Source organism: Aotus nancymaae, unplaced genomic scaffold (genome assembly GCF_030222135.1).
Source record: "Aotus nancymaae isolate 86718 unplaced genomic scaffold, 86718_ANA_hifiasm-v0.15.2.pri h1tg000077l, whole genome shotgun sequence".
NCBI lineage: Eukaryota > Metazoa > Chordata > Mammalia > Primates > Aotidae > Aotus > Aotus nancymaae.
In genome coordinates, this window is record NW_026988492.1 from 7,507,193 (window position 1) to 7,534,519 (window position 27,327).

The following is a 27,327-nucleotide window of genomic DNA, read 5'->3' on the forward strand; positions in this document are numbered from 1 at the left end:
TGTTTTTTCTATCCACCAGCCTTTGGTTATCTTCAGTTCCCTTATTGCACACATTAGTTCCGTGATCTATCATTATACTTACTCCATTTTTTTGGATATGCATTTTTTGTTTGTATAAATGCAAGGGGTTCAAGTGCAGTTTTGTTCCATGGATATATTGCACAGCACGCACTGCATTTTTTTTTTTTTTTTTTTTTTTTTTGAGACGGAGTTTCGCTCTCGTTACCCAGGCTGGAGTGCAATGGCGCGATCTTGGCTCACCGCAACCTCCGCCTCCTGGGTTCAGGCAATTCTCCTGCCTCAGCCTCCTGAGTAGCTGGGATTACAGGCACGCGCCACCTTCAAGTCCATCTACTCTCTTTCTTTCCATGGAAACTGCCTAATTAATTCTCAACCCTGGAAGGAGCATTCATCCATTTTGTTCATGACTATAGTCTGACAGGTGAATGTTGCAGAAGAAAATCATGTAATTGGGCCAGTTACCATCATTATCAATGTGTGATCACCAATTTCAAATTGGCCAACATAACTGAGACCACAGGACTGCTTTACCATGAGAGTGTGAGAATGCGTAATTGCAAAGCTGCAGTCATCTTTGAGTACTCAGGGCTGGGAGACTTGAAGAGTGTGGGAGTGTCGCTGTGAGACTGAGATCGGAATGTGGGACAGTGGGACTGAGAGACAGCACACCAAAATGTGGGACGGCAGAGATTTTGAGGTTGTGGAGCTTCAACACCACCAGTAAAGAACCTATGAGATCATAAGACTAAGGGACAGTGGGATTGGAAGATACTTCTCCATTTTCCAGCCTGGCCCCCAGCTCTCTTACTGAGCAAAATTCCTGTGTGAGAGAATCACTCATGACGATTATCTCTGTGCTTGGGAATTATTCTGATTCAAATTTGATATGCTGTGTCCATCCAAGTTTGGCTGTTTTCTCTTCTCTCAGGCAGACTGTCCTTCTCCAGCATGCTTGCTTCACAAGCCCCAGCTTTAGCAACTGCCCCAAGTGTGAAATATTCCTTATCCCTTGCTCAGTTTCTAGTCGAAAGTTTGGGTCCAATTTGACCTCTCTAGGCACACGGCTTCATATGAGAAATAGCCACAGGCAACCTTTAGTAGTAATGTTTTTCTGTCTCCTTTCATGAATGTGGAAGCTCCTTTGTATACTTGTTTTCAGGAAGTGAACTAGATTTGGCTCCCCTGCCTGAAACACTTCTGTTTTATTGTCCTGTAAAATCTAAACTAAATGCTGCTTTGTCTGTTTCTGGACCTAAACTCAACATGCTTAGAACTTCAGCTACACTGTGCTTTGGATGTTTCGCCAACTCATTCTTCTTAGTATTTTTATTTTTATTTTGCAGACAGGATTTTGTTCTGTTGCCCAGATCGGAGTGCAACGATATGATTAAAGCTCACTGCAGCCTTAAACTCCTGGGCTTAAGTGATCCTCCCACCTCAGCCTCCCAAGTAAATGGGACTACAGGTGCCCACCATGCCCAGTTAATTTTTAATTTTTTTTAGAAGCAGAAGTCTTGCTGTGTTGCCCAGGCTGGTCTCAATTATAGTAATTCATTTGTAAAAGATACAGGGATTTCAGCTGACTTTAAAGCTTAATGTGAACAAATAGAGTAACATGACCACTGAAATAGCTCATGGAGTTTGCCACACCAGCAGAAGTACCATGACTAGATCACAGAAGATAAGAATTCCACTACACTCTGCTCTAGTCTGACCACATCTGGAATTCCATATTAAACTCTGGGTTTATTTTTGGAGGAACTTTGATAAATGAGAGAGTAGGCCTATGCAAACTATTTAATATGAAAATTGATTAAAGGTACACAGCAGAAAGGATGAGGGAGACCAGACAGCTGGCTTCCAATATTAGGAAAGCATTCATAAAGATGAAGATTACAGTTAATATCATGTTATAGTTTACATTTGTTATAAGTTAGTAGACTCTTATCTACCAAGTTCAGAAGCTAACCACATATCTACAGAAAAATATTATGTAACAGATCCAACAAGCAAAATTTTGGAAAATAATCTCTTCGTAAATTGAAGACTCCTTGTTTTTGGAGTATAATACATCATATAGTTAGATTTTTTTTCTTGTAATTATGATTTCAAGTGTTGTTCTTAGCCTGATCCATACGACTCACTGTTTAGAAGCATCTGTCTGAATCTGAACAGTAAATTACTTTACTCTTCTTAATCTATGGGTTACTGAGTATAAGCAGGAAAAACATTTAAATATGTATATTTAAAACTCTTTAATATATACATAAATTCCTATATAAAAGACATATGCATAGATACACACACTTTACTTTATAAATAATTGCTATTTTATGATAATATATGACTTACATTTGTTTAGCACCTTATACTTGTTATAAAGTTCTTTGAAATACATCATTGGTTAAGAATGTCATGTAATTAACTCTGTAAGCCTCTGGTTACACAATGGTACCTCACAATTTAGACCTCCTCATTAATGGAATATTGCATCTAAAGCAGAATCAACACAGGGCATGGGAAAATAGAAAAATCACAGTTGTCTGTGAAATCTAAGAAAATTATCTTGAATCAGTCTAGGGAAGCAGAAACGAATCAGAAGCATTCCATTTATTTTTGTTGTTGTAGTTTTTCTTGTGATTCAGTTGAATAAAGCTACTCTCAACATGTAATGCATTTTTTGCTATGTATCTAGACTGTAATGGCTGTATCATTTCTTTTACCCAAGCTAATTTTCATTTCCTTTGATTCACAAGGGCAAGGGTCATAGTTGATATTCTAATTTTGATTTTTGAAGTACTACATTTGGTAGGGTAAGGTAAGTCTAAATCAGCAATAATTTTTTTAAAGTTGTTGAACTTGTTAACTACTGGGAATAGAACAAGGATCTTATTGTGATAGAGAAACGCAAACAAGCTCTGTGTGCTTGAGGATATATAGGCTGTACTGAGAATTTTTAAAGGATTTAGTTTATTAAACATACTTTCGAGGACAAGATTTGCCTGTCCAGTTTTTGCTTTTCTGACATGCTATTCTAATGTGAGAGTAGGATTAAAAAAATTTTTTATATGTGATGTGCTATTTTAAAATCTTTTAAAAATACTGTATTATGCATCCTGCGCTCTATATGGCCCAGAGCGGTGTTTTTATAGCTCTTCTGGTTAAAAATTTTTGTCTTGAGTCATGTTACGCTTTCCTTGTATGTGTTTTAAAGTTGCATTATGTATATCTCACCTCATCAGAAAACTGCCAGTGCTTTTCACTGGAGGCAAGAGAAGGAATTTCATACCCATTAATTTAATTGCTCTACGTCAAAACACCCAGTTTTCTGTTTTATTCATTAATCTATAAATAATGTCTTAATATTTTCCATTAGCTTAATTTTAACCAAATGTATTTTGCTGTTTTCTATTTTTCATCTTGTGTATTCTACTTCATTTTGTTTACTTTGAACTTGACACCTTTTCCTACTTATTTGACCATCCAACCTTTACTTTAGTAGCATTATGAAGGCATTTCATATTCTCTTTCTCAATCACTGTTTTTATTTGTCTTAGGGAATGATATTGGTAAAATAACTTCATCTTTTAAAAAAATTATTACTCTCCTAAGTAGTGAAGGTTCTTTTGATTCTCTATGAACTAGGTTTAATCTAATAAATAGTTGTGGGTGCTTCCAAGTCTTAAGTGCACAGCGTAGAGTGAAAAAAATGTTAAACAAGATTTCCAAAAATCTAAGGTCGGTTTTTTGTTTTGTCACTATTCATGAATCTCAAGCCTTTGTGTCTATAGAACAAAAATGCCATGCCTCTTTAAGACAACGTTGTGAAGATCATATGAGATAATGCATGTGGAAGTCCTTTATAAATTGCAAAAAATTAGCCTGTTGTTGTTTTTACTATTGTTGTTATTATTAAGGGTTTTGCCATTACAGATGAACATTTGAATTGTGCATAACCAATACTGTACCAGTGGTGAAACTGGCAAAGACGAGGTTTCTAAGACATGTGAGAAGGTGGAAAATGTGGTGAATTTGCCCAGTCGTTCAGCATTAGTGAAAGACAGTTTTGGCAGAATAATTACTTTTTCCATCCTCAAATATACTGCCTCCCTTTCCATAGAAACTATGCAAGGCAAGACGTCATATGTTTAAAATCTTTAAATCTAAAAAGGAAAGAAAAGAAAAGAAAGAAATCTCACCTTCAAAACAAATAAGCTTTGGAGGGACCTGCAGGCTTTTGAGCCTAACGTTTTCCTGTCCCACAGATTAGGAACCTTACGGGACCCTAGTGAGATGTCCCCGTGATCTCATTGGGACTTTGGCTCCTGGTATCTCATACCATGCACCTTAGGAAGTTCTTGGATCGGAGGCAGATGTGATCACTTTTGTCATTTTTCCCAGTACAGCCCCGGTGCTGTGGCTGACCATCCCTACTGATTAAGCAACTGGAGAATCGGGAAGTCTTTAGACGCTGTAAGGCCAACTCCAGAGGAGCAAAACTGATTTGGAATTTGGCCTGTTGAACTGATCTCATCAATTTATATTCCATCAGACATAGCTAATACTCTGTTCCTTTTAAGTGTTTATAACTATGGCCAAGTATCTTAAAGTCAAAACCCCCTTTTTTATTTTTCACAATTCAACAAATATTTATTGAATGTTCACTGAGTGATAGACAGGAGCCTATATCCCCAGGGAGAGTCAAAGAACAAGAAGACTGGGTATCTTTGTCCTAGAAGAGCTCACGAATTAATGAGGGAAGTATCTGTAAGAAAATTATTACAGTATAAACAACAAATGGCCACAGATGCCTTTAGCTGTGAATTACCACATCAGATTTTAGGATTCGTCAATTCTGCAGCTCAACAGTGTCACCAGGGAACACTTCGTATAGAGGAGGTAAGTTGTAACACGGTAAGTGTACTGGAAAGTACGCTTGGACAAACCAAAGTGTAGCTGACCCTGGCTATTTTCCTTTCTATTTTGCCATTCCTTAGTGTGACCTGTGATGATTCCTGCCTCTAAGTAGGAGAACTCCCAGAGGATTCCTAAGAGACATCATCTCAGACCTTATTGGCCATAATTGAGCCCTAAGCAAATAATTGGCTGCTATTAAAAGTTGAGTTCAAGTTTGCAGGATTAAGTAGGAGTTTGTGGGAGTTTGAAAGTCCTTCCCAGTAAAGAAAATAGCAGATTCAAAGATGTACAGGAACATGGCACTTTAGGATACAGTATCCCAGGAGGCTGAAGTGTAGATTATGCCAAAGAGAAGACTGGGAAAGAAGAGGGTGAGGTTGGGCCAGATTGGGAAAATGCCTGAATGTCATGCTAACGGTTATTCTGAAGGAAAATGAAGCCAATATAGGATTTTAAGACATTGACAGCCTTTTTGTCAATGTGCTTCTAGTCTTTTTGGAGATCTGACATTTGTTCTCAAGTGAAGGACCTGTGTTAACATCATTCCTGGAAACCTTCCATGTTTACAAAAGTTTTATACTTTGAGCTATACTTTTTTTTTTTCACTCTGAAAGTCATTTTGATTCAATATTAGAATGTTGATTTGCATTTTCTCTCCTTGAGTAGCTTAGAGGTGTCACTCACTTTTTCTCATCCTAAAACATCACTATTGGAAAGTCTAATGATAATGTCTTATTCTTTCCCTTAGAAGTGCCTTGGTTGGCCAGGCATGGTGGCTCCTACCTGTAATCCTAGCATTTTGGGAAGCTGAGGCAGGTGTATCACCTGAGGTCAAGAGTTCAGGACCAACCTGGCCAACATGGTGAAACTCCATCTCTACTAAAAATAGAAAAATAAGCTGGGCATAGTGGCATGTGCCTGTAATCCCAGCTACTCGGGAGGCTGAGGCAGGAGAATTGCTTGAATCTGGGGGATGGAGGTTGCAGTGAGCCGAGATCGCACCACTTCACTCCAGCCTGGGCAAAAGAGTAAAACTCTGTCTCAAACAACAACAACAACAACAACAAAACTAGTTGTTTTTTTTGGTTTTGCTCTACTATCTGCACTGTTTTCATAGGGAGAGTAAGATTCACACACTTTGCCACTATCATCTGTCCAGAATTTCTCCCGTTTTTCTTGAAAAATAAATAAATAAATAAGTTCTGTGATTTTGTTATGACAAATGTATGAGACTATTGACACCTATAAGATCACTGAGATTGTTCAGATATTTTCTCCTCCAAATCTCATGTTGAAATTTGATCTCCAATGTTGGAGTGGGGCCTAATGGGAGGAATTTGGGTCATGGGGGCTGATCCCTTATGAATACCTCGGTGCCATCTTCGTAACAAGTGAGTTCTTGCTCTATTAGTTCCCCCCACCTGCCCAGAACTGATTGTTAAAAGTCTTTTTAAAAGTCTGGCACCTCGTTCCCCTCTCTTGCTTCCTTCCTTTCACCATATGTTACCTACTCCCTTTCACCTTCTACCATGAGTGGAAGCTTCCTGAGACCCTCACCAGAAGCAGATGCTGGCACCATGTTTCTTGTACAGCCTGCAGAACCATGAGCCAAATAAACATCTCTTCTTTATAAATTACCCAGCCTCCGGTGTTCCTTTACAGTAACACAAATGGACCAAGATGATCCTTGGAAAAGTTGAGCTTTGGGGCTGTGCTTTTGAAGTGCCCTGAAATTCTAAGAACCGCTGTTTTTGCTTTTGAATTTACATGTGCATGGCCTCATTTGAGCCAAGTATATAGTTAAGATTTACAAATCGCAATATTGTAAAGGGGCTCTGGGGTCAGACAGTCTGGAATCAAATCCTGCTTCTACCACTCTGTCATTTTACCTTTTACATATTAATTTATTCCTCTGCATTTTCTTCACCTATGGCATGCAAATACTACTGCTCCAACTACCACCACTAACTGCCTCAAAGGGTAATTAGGATTAAATAATGTTGGATATTTTAAGGTTAATACATTCGTGTTTATAATATTTTGATTTGAGAGCATGCTAATGCATAGAAGTGTAGTAAGGTAACATTGTAGAAGACAACTGAAAATACAATCATTTCTTTAACATTGCATAAAAATTTTTACAGAGAATGTCAATTAAATATTTTCCAAATAAGTTTATGAATACATCAGAATTTAGAAGTATCTCCTAACTATCAGAAATTGTATTTAGATTTAGCATTAAGATCCAGGTCACCAATATTGCTGCTGTCACTATTCACAGCGATCAGGTAAGGCAACGTGTTATGGAGAGAAGGTGGCTTTGTCCTCACACTTGGGTAGAACCTGACTTACGTCCTGCTTTCATTACTTATTAAGAGTTTAGATTGATTTGTTGTACCCACAGTGAAAGCTCCCTTTTAAGTCCGTGAGTTTGCAAACAATCAAATTTAATGAGTGTTAATTGAGCATCTACTAACTGCTAGAAACTGGCACAGGTACGAGGCATACAACAATGAACAAGACAAAAAGAGTCCTCGCCCTCCTGGAACTTATAGTTCAGGGTCAAAGGCAAACAAAAAACCACAACTACCTGGAGTGATAGGTGCTATAATACGGGAGAACCAGGTATTATGGAAGATGCTGCTTAACTCGGACGTGAGGTTCAGGAAAGGTTTCCTGAAGAAAATTATACCTTAGTTGGTAGCTAAAGATGTGTAGGAATTCCCAAGCTAAGAGGAAGATAGGCAGAAAAGGTTTGTGCAGAGTTGTGGAGACACGCACATTTGAGGACACGAAACCTGAAGGACTAATTCATAAAGTGGTGTTCCCAATACTGGCTGGAGAGTTTTTAAAAATACAAATATTTTAAGGAACCCCACGCCAAACTTAATGAATCACATTCTCAGGGGATGAGTCCCAGGATTCTTATTATTAGCTCATACAGGGAGCCACTGGCTCAGGGTGTGTCGGGGGGAGGTTGGAGAAGAGGTGTCAAGGGCAGGGAAGCTGAGGCTGGAGAGATAAACCAGGGGTGCACCTCGTTGTTTGCAAACAACGTGATGGAGTTTGAATTTTATCCTAAGGGCTGGGGGAGCTGTGGAAGAATTTGTTGTGTATGGAGATGAGCTCATCAGATTTATGGTTTCTAAGATCACTCAGTTGAGTAAGACATGGTGCCTACCTTCATGGGGGATACAATCTAATTTATAAGGTTCAACCTCTTTAAGCCTCTGTTTTAAAAATCTAAAATGGAAATAATACCTACTTTGCATGGCTCCTGTGAGGTTTAACTGAGATAACTTATGTGAAGTACATAGTACCATGCCTGATACACTGTTGGGACTCAAAAGATGTGAATTGCTATTATTTGAGAAAGTGATAGAGCCAAATAATTGGTGGACATTACACACTGACTCCCATACAACCTCAGAGAAGGAGGAGATCTGTTTCCAGAATCTTCTAACAAATCCTTTTTCTTGGCCCACACCTGGGACACCAGAAAGAGCCCACTCTTATCTCACTCCCCACTGTCTAATTTGCGTGATTTTAGTAACAGTTTTCATCCTAATAACTTCCAAATCTCCACTTCCAGACTGGTTTTTTTGTGTGTGTGTAAGCTCCAAATCCATACATTCATCTGCATCCTAGATAGTTCCACTTAAGTGTCTGTGGATACTTCATTCAAATTAGGTCTTCTAATACCATATACCACCCTAAGAAAACCAAACCAAGCCAAACCAAACCAGCTTTTCCAACATTAGCCCTACTAAGTTAAGCCAGAGACATGGGAATCATCTTGAATCACTCACTCCTATCTTCTCCAATCAGGCTTCCCAAATCCACACTCTTCTTTCCAGGCATACACCAGCACCACCGCCACCCTCATACAAACCATCACCACTTCTTCCCATGACGACTAAGGAAATAGCCTCTGTGTTTCCTATACCATTCTTTGCGCCCACCCCAACCCTGCACCCTGTAATTCTGAGAAATCTCCTAAGATACAAAATTGATACAAATTCTTCCCCCACAACACTTTAGCCTCTTAAGGGGCTTTCTAATGCCCTTAAAAATGAACTCCAAACTCTTTACCAAGATGCTTCCTGAAGGATCTTAAAGGTAAGACCCTTCAAGCTCTCACCTCTTACGTCTCCCTTTCTCCCATGCTGCCTTTCTTATTTGATGCTCCAGTCATTCTGAACTAGAAAAAAAAAAGTCACCTTCTCTCTCATTCCCAGGTCTATGCAACATGATGATTTGTCCAACCAGAATCGCTTTCACACTGGATAACTCTTTGTCCCTTAGACCTTGGGGAATCAGCCCTTGAACCTTTATATGAGTTGAGGTTCCCTCATTTAAGGATTTCTAGTCTCTTCATCTCCTCCCCCTTCTAGTGCTGTTTGTTATACTTGTAACTTCTTAATGCCCCATCTTCCCCACCAGTTGTAAGCAACATGGTGGCAAAAGAATATATAGAGTCGATCCACATTATTCACAGATTCTCCTTGGGAATTCGCCTACTTGTTCAAGTTTACTTGTAACCCCCTAATCAAAACAGTCATTCTTGGACATGCACAGAGAAGTGAAAAATTTGAGTCTTCCAATGCACATGTTCTCAGCTGAGGTTGATGAAGTCGATTCTCTGCCTTCTTGTTTCAGTTCTCATACTGTAAGCAAGGGTCCATTTTATGGTCCATTTAGTGCCATATTTTGCATTTTTGTGCTTTTTGTTGGTTATTTCACTGTTCTCAATGGCCCCCAGGTGTGATGCTGAAGTGCGACCTGTGGTTTGTAAGCTCAAGAAGGCTGTGGAGTGCCTGAAAGAGAAAATATCTGTGTTAAATAAGCTCCATTCATGAGTTATATGCTCTTGGTCATGAGTTCAATGTGAATGAATGAACCATATATATGAAATAAGGTGTCTTCAAACAGAAATATACATAAAACAAGGTTATGTGTCCATCAGCTGATGAAAATTTGTAGCCAGAGGCTTGCAGGAACCTAATCCTATTTTTCTCCTAAGAGAAACAGTTTAGTATTGGCTAATTCAGTGTTTGCAGTTACTTTATAGAACAAAACTACTGCAAATAGTAAGAATCAACTGTACTTTAATAACTTTGCTATCCTCAGTAGCTAACACAGTGATTCTCATGTAATCGTTAATCAATAAATATTTGTTGAAACTGAATTTTTGTATGTTATATATTTATATAGATATATATATAGTTCACACACATGCTTTATACATATATATGTAGAAATATGTAATATAGAAATAAATGAATCTAAAGTTGTCTTTCATGCCAAAGATGTAACTCACAGCTGTATTGTTACATTCTGCCTCTTAAAAAATGCCTAAATGTGGGCTTAGTTTTGATAGCATCTTTATTTTTATTTTTGTCTAGGATGCTGGGGAAATGGTTCGTTCCTTTGTTGGTGGTTTGGAACTTATTGTCAATTTACTGAAATCAGATAACAAAGAAGTTCTGGCAAGTGTATGTGCTGCCATTACCAACATAGCAAAAGATCAAGAAAATTTAGCTGTTATTACAGATCATGGAGTTGTTCCTTTATTGTCCAAGTTGGCAAATACAGTAAGTAACATATCTTTTTGTTTTAAATGCCTATTGTCATAAGATATCATGGTGTCACGATGAAAACAATGCGTTTTTAGTCCAGAAACCTGGATTCAAGTTTAATACCCCTTGCTTATGAGGTATGAGATTTGGTCAACTCATTTAGTTTCTCTGGGACTAATATATGTGAAAGTGTATTTTAAACTATAAAATGTTAATATTGCAAGATCCTTATAAAATAGAAGCTGTTCTTTATTTGCCACTGGCAAGTGAAGTGGCAAATACAGACGCTATTATGTAAGTGTTAACTATCATCTTCACCACCACCATCGTGGTTATGATTCTTGCTGGTTTTTCATGCCAACGTTAGAAGTCAAATGTGCCTCCCCCAGCTTAGCAAGCTTCGATCGATGGCATTCTTGAGCTAGAAGACTTTGGCAATCATTGCGTTGTTTATCCAGAGCGGTGCCAGACAGTATAAGCAGCCTTGAGAGACAATGACTTCACCATGACCAGAGGTATTTGAGCATAGCTTGGACTACCACTTGGCAGAAAAGTAGCAGAGCAGAAATTCAAACACTGGAAGGATGCTTGGTCTAGCAGACTTCGAGTTGCTAAGAGTATCTGTCAGATTCAGTTAAGGGCACCAAGTTGTTGCCTGAATCAAAAGAACAGTGCTCTCAATAAATACAAAACCATCCGATGCAGTTATAGTATGTCTATGCAAGGCAACTACATATATGAAGAAGGATATAGTCTGCATCAAAAAATACAGAAAGGAAAATGGAAGACCCAAAATGTGTCATTGGATTTGCTGTACTCTCTTCTCTTTCTTAGGAGTCAAGGGAACCAAGGTGTATTAATAATATATAGAGGTATTCCTAGGGTGGAGAAATCAAGTCAATCTACTTATCCCAGTTAAGTGCAGTATCCAGGCGTGGTGGCTCACGCCTATAATCCCAGCACTCTGGGAGGCTGAGGCGGGTGGATCACGAGGTCAAGAGATCGAGACCATCCTGGTCAACAAGGTGAAACCTGGTCTCTACTAAAAATACAAAAATTAGCTGGGCATGGTGGTGCGCGCCTGTAGTCCCAGCTACTCGGGAGGCTGAGGCAGGAGAGTGGCTTGAACCCAGGAGGCGGAGGTTGCGGTGAGCCGAGATCGTGCCATTGCACTCCAGCCTGGGTAACAAGAGCGAAACTCCATTTCAAAAAAAAAAAAAAAAAAAAAAGAATATCCAATATTCTTTAAATATTTGCATTCCAAAACAACTTGCTGATCTGTAATTTTGTGTTGTCTAGTAGACCTACTCGAAAGAAAAGCTAGCCTTGAGCAAATGACTGATGTCAGATGCCTGGTCATCTTTCAGTGCACTGACTACATTCAGTTCATAACAAGAAAACTCAAGATTGAACGTTTGTCAATTGGCAACCCACCAAAAATCTAGTTCCTTCAGCCGGGTGCAGTGGCTTGCACCTGTAATCCCAGGACTTTGGGAGACCAAGGCGAGCAGATCACTTGAGGCCAAAAGTTCGAGACCAGCCTGGCCTACATGGTGAAACCCCGTCTCTACTAGAAATATAAAAATTAGCCAGGAGTGGTGGTGGGCACCTGTAATCCCAGCTACTTGGGAGGCTGAGGCATGAGAATCATTTGAACCTAGGAGGCAGAGGTTGCAGTGAGCTGAGATCGTGCCACTGCACTCCAGCCTGGGCAACAGAGTGAGATTCTGTCTAAAAAAGACTAGTTCCTTCAAGATGTCGCCTCAGTAACCAGCCAACTGGCCCTTCTCTCTAGACTCATTGGTGTCTTAATGGTTAATAAACATAAAGTGCTTATAGACATGATCTTACAGAGTCATTGTGATGCACAGATCCCAATTCATTTTTCTTTGCACAGAATAACAATAAACTGAGGCATCATCTAGCAGAAGCTATTTCACGTTGCTGTATGTGGGGCAGGAACAGAGTGGCCTTCGGTGAGCACAAAGCAGTGGCTCCACTAGTGCGTTACCTGAAATCAAATGACACCAACGTGCATCGGGCAACAGCTCAGGCCTTGTACCAACTCTCAGAAGATGCTGATAACTGCATTACCATGCATGAGAATGGTGCAGTAAAGGTACAGTTGAATGACTTTGTGGTTTAGTCCAAGTTTGGTTGATGTAGCCTGGAAAGAAACTTAGGCATCACTAAGATTTCTCTAAAGGAGGTATTCAGACACACAGAAGTGCCAGCCTGCTGTGTCACAGCTGCATTCAAGCCATGTGTTATTGTGAATTTTTTTAGCAAGGTCTTATTGTGTTCCCCAGGGATGGAGTGTAATGGTGCAATCATAGTTCACGGTAGCCTTGAACTCTTGGGCTCAAGAGATCTTCTGCCTCACCCTCCCAAGTAGCCAGGACTACAGGTGCATGCCTCCATACCTGGCTAATTCTTTTAATTTTCTATGGAGACGGGGTCTCGCCATGCTGCCCTGGCTGGTCTTGAACTCCTTGCCTCAAGTGATCCTCCCGCTTCAGCCTCCCAAAGTGTTGGGATTACAGGAGTGAGCCGCCATGCCTGTATGTTACAATGATTTATGCTGCAGAAAAGTTATATGGAGACAGAATTTTTCTAAATTAAAGGATAGAAACGTACTTAGTAAAACAATCATTCCATAATTTGGTTTTGATGAAAGAAAATGTACAGCACATGAACAAGAAGTAGTATTCATAATTCTATTGGCTACAGTGTTTACTTAACACATAAATAATAAAGGATAGAGACAACCATAGGCACCAGCTAAACACCAAAGGAACTGGCTGAAACAGTAACTAGGCGGAGCTTGACAGGCTAAACTATAACAATGGATAGATTCCGAGACATGTTTATTTGTTTGTTCGTTTGTTTAAATTTGAGCATCAGGAGACCATTAGGAAAGTGTCTGTAAAGAGACTCTAACTTATCTACACATTGCAAACTGCCTAGAATATTTTGCTGGCAATATAAAAATACTTACAGTACATGAACAGCTTACATGTATTAGGAAAAATTGATTAAAAATATTAGTTCTTTTCTATAGCCTGTTTCCTTGTACAATATAATTTTGCTGTTTATTACCTTCATTTGGAGCCTATGATAACCAGATGTATTTACATCTTAAAACATATGCCCAAAATAGACTTGTTGTTTTAGCTAAGAGTTAAAAACCCCAGTTAGTCATATCTAGTCAAATCTAGATATACCAGATATGAAACATCTTAGGAGGAATAGTACTCCTAATATACCAATTGGTAATTTTTGAGGCAATTATTTTTTAATTAATTCTTGAAATCTATTCCAGTGGAAGAATATGATGTTAATATTTCTGAAATTAAACTCAACTTATGTTTGAATGTGTCAACTTTTCCATTGTAAATCTGTTTTTATGGCATGTAAATTAGGCCAGATTAGTTTCTTCAAGCAAAAATCTGGAGGGAAAAAAAGAATCTTTTAAACTAAGTAACAATTTTTAAAAGTAAATTATAAAAAATATATTGGAATATTAACTTCAGGTTGTTCAGGAATGACAAAAATGCCATCATCTTAAGATGACTGTGTTCCCATTTCAAAAAGGAAGGTATTTCTAATTTAAAATTATACATACTTTTATTGAACAGGGACTTGCACAACCTAAGTATGCAGCCTTTAAGAAAAAAAAGAAACTGTAAAATTTCAGCAGCCAGGAAAAAGGTCTGACATACAGCATATGCATAAGACAACTGCCAGTTAGTTTAAGCTCAAAAAGTTTTAAAATATATTAAGGTGTACCTGTAATGGTTCAGTTGACATAAATGCCTGGTATATAGGAAACTTGCAATGATTTCTTCTGATGCAAACCAATAGATAATCCAAAATCATTTATGAATATTATTCTTCCTTGTAAAGCGATGGAACTGTATTCACCCACCCACACAGTTAGGAAAGTTTCTGTAAAGAGAAACTTTAGAATTAGAAAAAGAAAGGTAATAAGAAAGATTAGGGTGAAGGACAGAAAAGAAAACAGCAAAGAAGGAAAATTGTGTCTGTCATGTTCTAGAGCCTTTCTTGGGTTATTTTTGGGTTTCTTGGGGGCCTTTCTATTTAGTCTGTTTGCATTTCAAACCACTTGTTATTTCTATTGGAGAATAACTGTAAGGAACAGGGTACTTTTTTTGGTAAATTACTTGGCAGTAACATAGGAGCAGGCCTTGCCATGGTGTGTTATCAGCAAAAATATGCAATGTGGAAATTGCTTCTTTCAACCTTTTTTTCCTACTCTTTTCTGAGCCCCAGAACTCATGAGGTCATAAGGGAAGCATAAGAACCTCTGTTTCCTCTCTCTGGTTTTCTATAAGGAGGAAAAAAATGTAAGTGTGGCATATTGGGTGTTGGTAGAATCATAATTTGATAGTTGCTTGGACATGGGAATAAAGGAAAGCCTATAAAAAATTATTCCAGATTTCAGCCTAGATGAAGATGAAGATTTCATGAGCCAGATAATGCAAAAAAAACTTGGCACATCAGGGTGGTTTAATTACCTGCAGAGGATGTGTCACAACTAAATGTGTGACTGCTAACATTTCTGACTTTGAATGCATGTAAACTTTATACAGTATTTTGGCAAAACCCTGGCTGTCTTCGTTCTTTACTGCTGCCGCCGGTTCTAGTCAAATGCTTGCTGTGTTATTTTCCAGTCGTACAAACATTCTTGCTGCAGCTGCCAGTGAGTGAAAGTTGACAGGCTCTTTGACAACGACTAGAGTCACCCTGTCACCTATTCATAAGTGATTGATCCTAGGGTTAGCTGCTTTGTTAGACAATTTCCTCAACAGCAATGGCCAATCATAATGCAGTGTATCTGTCTCCTGAAGGCTGAGGTTTATTCTGTCCTGACAGTGAAGGAGCAGGATCTGGAATACAATGAGTTCAGTTTCTAATGGGTTCAGTTTGAATAGTTAGTTTGAATTTTAGGTGTAGAGCAGCGCTGCCCAGCAGAAATGTCACATGAGCCACGTATGTAATACTAAATTTTCCAGCAGTCATATTTTAAGAAAAGATAAAAGAAAACAGGTGAAATTAATGTTAGTAATATATTTAACCCAATACACTTGACCCTTGAACAATGCAGGGGTTAGGGGTGATGACCCAGTAAACTGTCAAAATTCACATATAACTTTTGACTGCCCCAAAACTTAACTATAATAACCTACATCAACAGTTGATTAATACGTATTTCGTATGTTTTATGTATTAGTACAGTAGAATTAGAGGAAGAAAAATGTTGAGAAAATAAGGAAAATATATTTACTGTTTATTAAGTGGAAGTGGATCGTCACAAAGGTCATCCTTGTCATCTTCACATTGAGTAGGCTTAAGAGGAGGAGGAAGAAGTTGGGTTGGTCTTGCTGTCTCAGGAGTGGCAGAGGCAGAAGAAAATCCACATATAAGTGGACTCTCGCAGTTTTAACTTCTGTTGTTCAAGGGTAAACTGTGTATATCCAAAATATTGTTATTTCAACATATAATCAACATAAAAATTACTTAAAAGATACTTTATATTATTATTATTGTTTATTTATTTTTGAGACCAAGTTTTGGTCTTATTGCCCAGGCTAGAGTGCAACGGCGCGATCTTGGCTCACTTCACTCTCCGCCTCCTGGGTTTAAGTGATTCTCCTGCCTCAGCCTCCTGAGTAGCTGGGATTACAGGCACCCACCATGACGACTGGCTAATTCTTGTATTTTCAATAGAGACGGGGTTTCACCATGCTGGCCAGGCTGGTCTCGAACTCCTGACCTCAGGTGATCCACTTACCTCTGCCTTTGTACTCAACTCTTCAAAATCTCTTGTGTGTTTTCCAGTATATCTCAGTTTGTACCAGCCACATTTTAAGTGCTCACTAGTGGCTAGTGGTTTCTTTGCAGGACTGTACAATTCCAGAGGGGAGGGTGGAGAGATTCGGAAATTATCAGCGGGAGTTATTAAGCCATTAATGAGGGTGGAGGAGATGTTTTTGGCAGAGAGTTTATAGAGGCCTGGGAAATATCTACATTTTCACTTTCGGGTCACGTAAACTAGGAAGAAGAGCTGTCAGGCTAGACTGGAGAAGTTAAGAGGTTAACCAGGAGTTCTAGAAGCCAAAAGAAGAGCAACTTTGAAAAGGGTTTGTGTTTAAATCCCGCTAAGAGGTCAACAAGGGTTTCCTGATCCAATTGTGTTGAAAAATCAGCTTGTGTTTTAGAAGAGGTAAGAATCTCTTCTAAATGTGTTAATCAATCCCGTATGATACAATGTGATAGGAATATTTAATTCTCTATGATTTTGCACAGACCTCCTTTTCAAATGTATCAGCCCAGGGATTTGTACCATTACAAAATCTTGTGAATATAAATGCAGATTTGTTACAAACTATGTTGAAAATATGAGAAGTCTAAGAGCTACCTAAGTTATTTGTTAGTTATAATGAAACTGTAACATAGGAGAGCAATGAAGAATAAATTGCAGGAAAAAACTCATCAAGGCAAGCCCTTTCCTAGGCAAGAAAAAGTGATTAAGTAGAAAACTGATGAGCACCTATAAAAGGCATCAAGCTTCTTTCTTTCCCCATGGTGACATTGGATTTGTTTTTGTAAATGTCTATACCAGGCAAGTGAAAGCTACATTATGGCTTATAACTTTCTGAAAGGCAGGAAATTGAAGAGATTGCAGACGAATGAAACCAGAAGTATGTCCAGCATTGGCAGAGTGAGTGGAGAGCAGTTCAATTGGAACTGCTGAATTGGTACAGCCAACAGGCTAGCTGCCTCCTAGGCTTAGTACATGTACTGGCATTCCAGAGAGCCAGAAAGATGAACCCAGAGGCAAACACACCCATCGTTTTTGAAGGCTAGCACAGGAAAAAAAATACTGCTAATGTTTGTGAGTCAAGTAAATGGATTTTAGAGACTAAGGTCACATAGGAACACTCATTAAGTGCCTATATACTTAATGTTTTATCTAAATACATTTTCTGTTAATTAAAACTCTTAATATCACTGTAGTTTTGAGCACTTTTCTCCCATTCCAGACATTCCTTGGAGTGCTGAGAAGAGTTTACTAGGTGATATGCTATTAAACAACTGAATAGAACTAATTGGTATCGATTAATATTTGCTACATATAGAGTAATAAACAGACTTGTTTCTGATTGGCTTTTTTATTTTTATTTATATTTCTCCTGTAAAGTGAGAAAGAAGTTCATGATTACTTAAGGGGTCCAGTAAGTTAGAGTTTAATTCATCATGTTTAACTTTAATATTATATGTACATCAAACAGGTTTTTCTTATTTCAATTTTTTTTTAATTTTTAGAAATCTTGACAGCTTTAAGAGATAATTGACATATACATGCACATATTGAAGTTGTACAATTTGATAAGTTTTGACATATGCATACACCCACACATACACATGAAACTATTACCAAACCAAAATGATGATCCCCCAAAGTTTCCTGGTACCCTTTCATAATTCCTCTTTCCTATCCCACTCGACCTAGGCCAATCACGGTCTGCTTTCTGTCCATATAGACAAGTTTGCGTTTTCTAGAACTTAAGAACAATGGGTTCCTACCATAAGTGCTCGGTTTTATGTTTGACTTCCTTCACTCAGCTTACTTATTTTCATATTCTTTCACGTTCTTATGTGGATTAATCAACTTTTATTACTGACTGGTAGTCTGTTGTATGGATATATCATAATTTGGTTATCCTTTCTGTTTTTGTTTTGTTTAGTTTTGTTTTGTGACAGAGTCTCTCTCTGTGGCCCAGGCTAGAGTGCAGTGGCACGATCTGGGCTCACTGCAACCTCCACCTCCTCGGCTCAAGCAATTCTCCTGCCTCAGCTTCCCAAGTAGCTGGGGTTATAGATGTGCGCCACCATACCAGACTAATTTTTGTATTTTTAGTAGAGACAGGGTTTTGCTGTGTTGGTCAGGCTGGTCTTGAACTTTTGACCTCAAGTGATCTGCCTGCCTCATCCTCCCAAAGTGCTGAGACTACAGGTGTAAGCCACTGTATTGAACCTCCTTTCATTTGTTAATTAAAATTTTAGTTATTTCCAACTTGGGTTGTTACAGATAAAGCTGCTATGAACATTCATGTACAAGTCACTGGGTGGACATTTGCTTCCTCTTCTCTTAAGTAAATACCTAGGAGTGAATGGCTGGATCATATGATATGTGTACCTTTAACTTTTTTAAAAATTGCCGAACTGTTTTCCAAAGTATGCTATTTTTGCATTCCACCAGCTGTATAGGACAGCATCCTTGCCAACACTTGGTATGGTCAGTGTTTTTGATTTTAGACATTCTAATAGGTATGTCATGGTGTCTTATAATTTCTATTTCAATTTTTTTAATGATTAATGATGTGGACATCTTCTTATGTCCTTGTATATCAGCTGTATGACTTCTTGGGCAAAATGTTCACCTGTTTTGACCACTTTTAATTGGTTTGTTTGTTTTTTTAATTGAGTTCTGAGAGTTCTGTATACATTCTGGTTGCTTACTAGATGTGTAATTTGCAAAAATTTTCTCCCGGTCTGTAGCTAGTCTTTCATTCTCTTAGCTATGTCTTTTGAGAAGCAGAAGTTTTTAATGTTGAGGAAGTCCAATTTATTTTTTTTTATGAATTGTGTTTTTGGTTGCATATCCAAGAAATAATTGCCTGACACATGGTGACAAGGATTTCATGCTTTCTTCTGGAGTTTTATACTTTTTGGTTTTGCACTTTTGGTCTATGATCCATTTTGAGTAAACTTTCTATGATGCTAATTATGAATATAAGTTCATTTGGAAGGCATATTAGCATCATTTATTTAAAAAACTTTGCCCTTTTCTCACTGAATTTCTTTTGCAATGAAAAAAAAAAAAAAACCAAAACGGGGCCATGCTCAGTGGCTCATACTTGTAATCCCAGCACTTTGGGAAACCAAGGCAAGAGGAAAACTTAAGTTTTCCTACCTAATTATTTTTTCAAAGTTGTTTGGGTTACTCTGATACCTTTACATTTCCATAGGAATTTTAAAATCAGTTTGCCAATTTATACAGGAAATGCTTTCTGGGATTTTGATTGGAATGGTGTTGAATTGATATATTTTAGGGAGAATATCAACATCTTAACAATATTGACTTTCCTGGATCATGAACAAGGGATATTTCCATTAATTCAGGTCTTACCTTTCGGTAACATTTTCTAGTTTAGAGTGTACAGGTCATTCAAATCTTTGTCAGATTTATCCACATATATTTAACATTTTGATGCTACTGTAAATGGTATTTTTAAAATTTCAATTTCTGATTGTTTATTGGAATGGTGTAGAAATAGAATATGTATGTTAATTTCATATTCTCTAATCTTGTTAAACTCACTTATTCTAGTAGGTCTTTAGAGATTCCATCAAATTTTCTACATAGTCCAGGAATCAACAAACTTTTTCTCTAAAAGGCCAAATAATAAATATTTTAGGTTTTATAGATCAATAGAGTCTCTGTTGCAGATTCTTCATTTTATTTCTACTGTTGTTATTATTTTTATTATTATTTATGACAGTACAAAAATGTAAAAACCACTCTTCATTTTGTAAGCTATACAAAAACACATTGTAGTTTCTCAGTGTGTCACATAAGCAATCATGTCATCTGTGAATAAACAGTTTTTCTTCTTCTTTTTCAACCTGAATAACTTTTAATTAGTTTTCTTGCCAGATTGCACTGGCTGGATCTTACGGGTTGAACATCCCTAATCTAAAAATTTGAAATCCAGAATGCTCCAAAATCTGAGATTTTTGAGTGACAGTGTGATGCCACAACGGGAAGATTCCACACATGATGTCATGTGACTGATTGCAGTCAAAACACAGTGAGAGTCTGTTTCACACAAAAAATTATTTAAAATACTGTACCAAGTTACCTTCAGGCTGGGTGTGTATAAGGTGCATATAAACATAAATGAGTTTTGTGTTTAGACTCATGTCCCACCTCCAAGATAATGATTGTTGCTTTTGCTGTGCAAAAGCTCTCAAGTTTAATCAAATCCTATTTGTCTATTTTGGCTTTTGTTGCCATTGGCATTGCAATGAAGTCTTTGCCTATGCCTATGTCCTGAATGGTATTGCCTAGGTGTCTTCTAGGGTTTTTATGGTGTTAGGTCTTCTGGAGTAATTCATCTGGAGTTAATTTTTGTATAAGGTGTAAGGAAGGAGTCCAGTTTTAGCTTTCTGCACATGGCTAGACAGGTTTAAACAGGAAATCCTTTCCCCACTGCTTGCTTTTGTAAGATTTGTCAAAGATCAGATGGTTGTACATGTGAGGTATTACTTCCAAGGCCTCCATCCTGTTCCATTGGTCTATATCTCTATTTTAATACCAGTACCATGCTGTTTTGATTACTGTAGCCTTGTAGTGTAGTTTGAAGTCAGGTAGCATGATGCCTCCAACTTTGTTCTTTTTGCTTAGGATTGTCTTGGCTATGCGGGCTTTTTTTTGGTTCCATATGAAGTTTAAGGTGTTTTTTCCAGTTCTGTAAAGAAGGTCAATGGTAGATTGATGGGGATGGCATTGAATCTATAAATTACTTTGGGCAGTATGGCCATTTTCATGACACTGAGTCTTCCTAACCATGAGCATGGAATATTTTTCCATCTGTTTGTGTCCTCTCTTATTTCCTTGAGCAGTGGTTTGTAGTCCTCCTTGAAGAGGTCCTTCACGTGCTTTGTTAGTTGTATTCCTAGATATTTTATTCTCTTTGTAACAATTGTGAATGAGAGTTCACTCATGATTTGGCTCTTTGTTTGTTATTGGTGTATAGGAATGCTTGTGATTTTTGCACATTTATTTTGTATCCTGAGATTTGCTAAAGTTGCTTATCAGCTAAAGGAGATTTGGGGCTGAGATGATGGGGTCTTCTGAATATACAATCATGTCTTCTGCAAATAGAGACAATTTGACTTCCTTTTTTCCTAATCGAATACCCTTTATTTCTTTTTCTTGCCTGATTACTCTGGCTAGAACTTCCAATACTATGTTGAATAGGAATGGTGAGAGAGGGCACCCTTGTCTAGTGCCAGTTTTCAAAGGGGATGCTTCCAGTTTTAGTCCATTCAGTATGATATTGGCTGTGGGTTTGTTGTAAATAGCTTTTTATTATTTTCAGATATGTTCTGTCGATACCTAGTTTATTGAGAGTTTTTAGCATAAAGGGCTGTTGAATTTTGTCAAAGGCCTTCTCTGCATCTATTGAGATGACCATGTGGTGTTTGTCTTTGGTTCTGTCTATGTGATGGATTATGTTTATAGATTTGCATATGTTGAACCAGCCTTGCATCACCAGGATGAAGCCTACTTGATCACGATGGATAAGTTTTTGATGGGCTGTTGCATTTTATATGTTGTGTTTCACTTTCAATCAGTTAAAATACTTTATAATTTCCTGTTTGATTTCTTCTTTGACCCATGAATTATTTAGAAGTGTGTTTTTTAGAACTGTGTCATTTACTTTTCAAACATTTGGGAATTTTCCAGTGACATTTCTGTTATTGTTTTATTTAATTACATTATAGTTGGAAAACATGCATTGTATGCCTGCCACTATGCCCAGCTAATTTTTGTGTTTTTGATAGAGACAGCATTTCACTATGATGGCCAGGCTGGTCTCAAACTCCTGACCTCAAGTGATTCATCCGCCTTGGCCTCCCAACATGTTGGGATTACAGGTGTGAGCCACCACACCCAGCAAATGTTTTCTGATGAGGAAACCAAGGCCCAAATAAGTGAAGTATCTGAACCTAGACAATCAATATATGATGTAATATCATAAATTATTGTAATGTTCAGTTTAGTTCTGTGTCCATTTGATTAGTAGATTTCAAACAGTGACTCATAGAACTTTGGGTCCCCCTAACAGAGATCAGGGGCTGATACTGAGAGCTGTTGTGTGTGGTTTACCTACTGTGATTAGAGCAGCTACTTTTTCTATTTTACACATTGGAATTGTGCACAAGCTCCTATTTTAGAGTAGCTTTTGAGACTTTAAAAGGAATTGAAAATTACAGCACTTGGCCATGCTGCCCTTTAATAGTTCTGTTTATGAAACCCATTAGGAGCTATTTTTTTCACATTTATTTAGCACTTTGCTTCTCTATGATAGAGAAGTTTGCAAAATCACATTCTCTTCAATAGAAATTAAGAATTCTCATCTTGATTTTTATACAAGAGGATGTTTTAAAGCCACTTTTTTCCCTCACTTGTTAAGTTTTCCTTGGGGAGCTCTAGGCAATGCTTTTGCCTCTGAGGTGATTCAGTTGACTTCTAAAGTATCCAGGAGCACTTGGGGAAAATTGAATATGCCTAGGAGCAGCTGGGCTAATAGAATACTTGTCTTCTTCATCCAAGCAAGCTCTGCTTCACTATAATGGATCTACCTTGCTTCTGCTAAGTCCAATCCAACTCCTTCCCACCATCCCATTGCTAGCCAAATAAATGTTCCTCCCTCTTAGAGCTACAAGTGAGAAAAAATGAAAAAGAAAAGCCTGTTAAGTGTAGCAAAAAGAGCTAGATAATAATGAAAGTCATATCATTTTTGTTTTTCCAGCTTCTTATGTGCCAGACATTATTCTAAAAGCACGTGGACACTGAGTCTTTTATTCAATCTTCTTTATAACCTATGGAGTTGGAAATTGTTATTATCTTACAGATAAAGAAGCTGAGTCTCATAAAGATTAAATAACTTTTCCCAAATCACCCAGATCACAAGGAAAGGACTTAAGAAATGTGGGTTTAGAGGCTGCTCTCTGAACTGCCATTGGAAGGTAAAGCTGAAGTGCCCAATGCACATGTATGTGTGGACTCCTATGCTTGCAGCTGTTTCTGAAGGACTGAGCCTGGTTGAGAAACTCTGCTTTATAGGATAGAGCACAAAAAGGAAGGGGACTTGGCAGGGAGGTTGCTTGCTTCATGGTGGAATGATGTCTGCCTTTCCTGTTACAACTCTCATATCCTCTTCTGAAAATCCATCCCAAAGACTCCATTTCTCTCGTGAGTTTTAACAATGTTCCAACCTCCTTTTCTGCCCTTGCAGCTCGTGTATATTCTTATACACAAGCTTTTAATTTATTAAGAATATACACAAGCTGCAAGGGTAGCAAATTAAACTTTTTTTGGTTTGAGACAGGGTCTTGCTCTGTTGTCCAGGTGGGAGTACAGTGACATGATCATAGCTCACTGAAGCCTCTAACTCCTGTCAAGTGATCCTCCTGCCTCAGCCTCCCCGGTAGCTGGGACTGCAGGTGCATGTCACCATACCTGGCTAATTTTTTTATTGTTTGTAGAGATAGGGTCTTGCTGTGTTGCCCAGGCCAGTCTTGAACTCAGCCTCAAGTGATCCTCCCACTTCAGCTTCCCAAAGTGCTGGGATTACAGGTCTGAGTATGTTGGGCAGAATTAAACATTGTTACTAGCAATGGTTATAGTATATGAAGTTAAAACCAGATGCTTTTGTGATTTTTTTAACAAAATAAATCTTTATGTCTATTACATATTCAGGCTATTAATATTCTTAATTTACAATGCTAAGTTTTTTGTTTTGTTTTGTTTTGAGACAGAGTATCGCTCTGTCACCCAGGCTGGAGTGCAGTGGCATGATCTCAGTTCATTGCAACCTCTGCCTCCCAGGCTCAAGTGATTCTTTTGCCTCAGCCTCCAAAGTAGCTGGGATTACAGGCATGTGCCACCGTACTCAGCTAATTTTTTGTATTTTTAGTATAGAAGGTGTTTTACCATATTGGCCAGGCAGGTCTTGAACTCCTGACCTCAAATGATCCACCTGCCTCAGCTTCCCAAAATGCTGGGATTACAGGTATGAGCCACCATCCCTAGCCCTCACTGCTAAGTTTTATGGTTGCCTCTCAGGTAATCATGAATATGTAGAGCCATTCTGCATCAGCCAGTTGCTTTTCTACCCAGCTATGCTGGGTAGCACACTACAGCATCCACTACAATTGTATTCAAGCCTTGTATATTTTTATAGATCACTAGAATGCTTTGTACGTTACTATTGATTCAGCTCAATCTTTTATAAACCTTCAGGATTTTCATGCACAGATTTGTTGCAGATAGGCTGTTCTTATTTTAAGATTTTGCACTCCACAGTAAGTGACTTCAACCTATTTTTTAAAATAAACAATGACACTAGTTTCTAATTTGTCTCAGATATGGCTTTCTAATTTATTTTAGATAGCAGTTTCTAGTTTATTCTAGGGAATATATAACATGTTGCCTTAAATGTAATCACAGACATCGTTTACAAATCATACAACACTTATCCAACATCTTGAGAAATTTATGAAGGACAATATGAAAATGAAACTTTTGTTTAAGGCCCTCTACATATTAAAAGGGTCTATTACAAATAGTGCTCCTATGAGCATTCTGGACATGTATGTTTGTGCATATAAGCATTGATTGATGTTGGGTATATCCCCAGGAGCAGAATTGCTGGATCAAAGGGTATATGTACAATTAGCTTTAGTAATTATTAGTAAATTATTATTTTTACTCCATTGCTTTCATGCCAGATGAGAGTTCAGGTATAAAACCTGGATAAATATTTTTGTTTGTTCAGAATTTTAATCAATCAACTGACTTGACTTTTTCTTTCAGTTTATTTAAATTTAAAGATTTTACTACAGGGAATTATTTTTCGCTTCTACTTTTAGTTGATATGGACATGACCCATGGCTTTATGGAATCTTCTTAAAAACAATTTTATATGCTTTTGAATTTTCTGTTCAACAAATTCATCTTTCAAATGGTAGAATATTGACAACTATTTGTGAAAAATAGTTATCCACTCCATTCCCATATATTGATTATTAATTTATTGTAATCAGAGGAAAATATGTTTTGGTAATTGGATGCACAATCTCTTGAAAAGTATGTTCAAAAATGATCATGTTTGGTGTCTATCCAGAAAATGACATTCATCACAAAAGTACCATTTTGTCAAAGGAATGAAATAAAGATACAGGGTAGATATCCTCCACATGGGCAGGACCTGTTCTTCTATTCACCATCCCCAGAATTCAGGAGGAGAGAGCAAGCCCAAAGCTCTCATAACCCTCTCAACAATTATAAGAAAAGACTGGTCAAAAACATGTAAATGGACAAAATAATTATAAAGTGTGCTGAATGATGTCAAGGAAACAAAGGGGTTCAAATGAAGACTAATGAAGGGACAGCCCACTATTGACAGGGAAGTCAGAGAAGGCATATTTGAGGAGATGCATCTTAACTAAGAAGGATGAAGTAAGAAGAGTTTGCAGCCAGAGGGAAAGTGTTTGTTCAGCAGCCATAGGGTAGGAATGTGCCTAGAATTTCTGATGACTAACCTGGACAACATAGGGAGACCCCATCTCTACCAAAAATAAAAATACATAAGCCGGGCATGGTGGTGCATAACTGCAGTCCCAGCTACTCAGGAGGCTCAGGTGGGAGGATCACTTGAGCCTGCGGGCTCGAGGCTGCAGTGAGCTGTGAATGTACCACCATACTCCAGTCTGAGTGACAGAGCAAGATTCTTTCTCTAAACAAAAAAACAAACAAAAATAGATCATTCTTTGAGGTGTGTAGGGAGAGGATCAGAAAGACTAGAAGCAGATCTGCCAGGTGTGGTGGCTCATGCCTGTAATCCCAGCAGTTTGGGAGGCCAAGGCAGGCAGATCACCAGAGGTCAGGAGTCCAAGACCAGCCTGGCCAACATGGTGAAACCCTGTCTCTACTAAAAATACAAAATGTTCTGGGTGAGCTGGGCATGGTGGCAGGCACTTGTATTCCCAGCTACTTGGGAGGCTGAGGCAGGAGAATCGCTTGAACCTGGGAGTTGGAGGTTGCAGTGAGCTTAGATTGTGCCAGTGTACTCCAGCCTGGGTGACAGAGAAAGACTCCAACTCAAAAAAGAAAAAAAAAAAAAGGAAAGAAAAACTGGAAGCTGATCTGTCTATGAGGCTGGTACGCTGTAAGCACATGAGACATGGTGGTCTAGACAAGGCTTGATTACAGATTGGATGAGAGATTAAGGGAACAGGAAGAATTAATCCATTCACAAACCTTTTTTCTACTACAAAAAGAGAAATAATCATAGTAATAACAGTTGCTAGCATGCCTATTTTTCTTTTAAATTTCATTAGATACTTTGGAATCATCTGTTAAGTGATAATTACTTATTAATATCACTTAATAATTAAGTGATTATTAATTATTAATTATCACTTAATTATCACATTAAGTGATAATTATTACTTATTGTTGCTAAATAATTATCAGTTATTAAGTGATAATTATTAATATTGAATGATTATCCAATATTAGGCTTAATAATTACATTAGCAAATAGTTAATATATATAGCTGATATATATGTTACAAAATCTGTATTTCAGGTTGATCTATTTAAAAAAGAATAACAATCAATTACTGAGCGTTCATTCCTGGGCTATGTGCTTTATTCCTTATTTCACTTAATATTCACTATAACCCAGTTATTAGCCTCCTACTTTAAAGACTGGGAAGCTTTAGCTCAAAAGTCTAAGTCATGCATCCAAAGTCCCACGGATACAATGCAGGATCTGCTAGATATCAATAAATTACTTCATAACCCATATTTGAGCAACGTAACTCAAACTTACCCACCAAAGAGAATTCCCATGGGAAAGAGAGCAGATAGCCCAAACAAGGTGCTGAGACAAGGAGCTCCAAAGCCTTTAGCATCTTTTTTCCA

At 37.9% G+C, this 27,327-nt stretch overlaps 1 protein-coding gene across 2 annotated transcripts in view; it reads left to right on the forward strand.

Annotated features, from left to right (window-relative positions):
- Positions 1-27,327, forward strand: part of ODAD2 (outer dynein arm docking complex subunit 2) — a 142,490-nt gene that overhangs the window by 86,431 nt on the left and 28,732 nt on the right. For both annotated transcript variants that reach the window (XM_012474187.3, XM_021676441.2), the window contains 2 exons: positions 10,344-10,532; positions 12,415-12,636. In XM_012474187.3, coding sequence (XP_012329610.2) covers positions 10,344-10,532; positions 12,415-12,636 — 411 coding nt within the window. The remainder of the gene's footprint in view (positions 1-10,343; positions 10,533-12,414; positions 12,637-27,327) is intronic.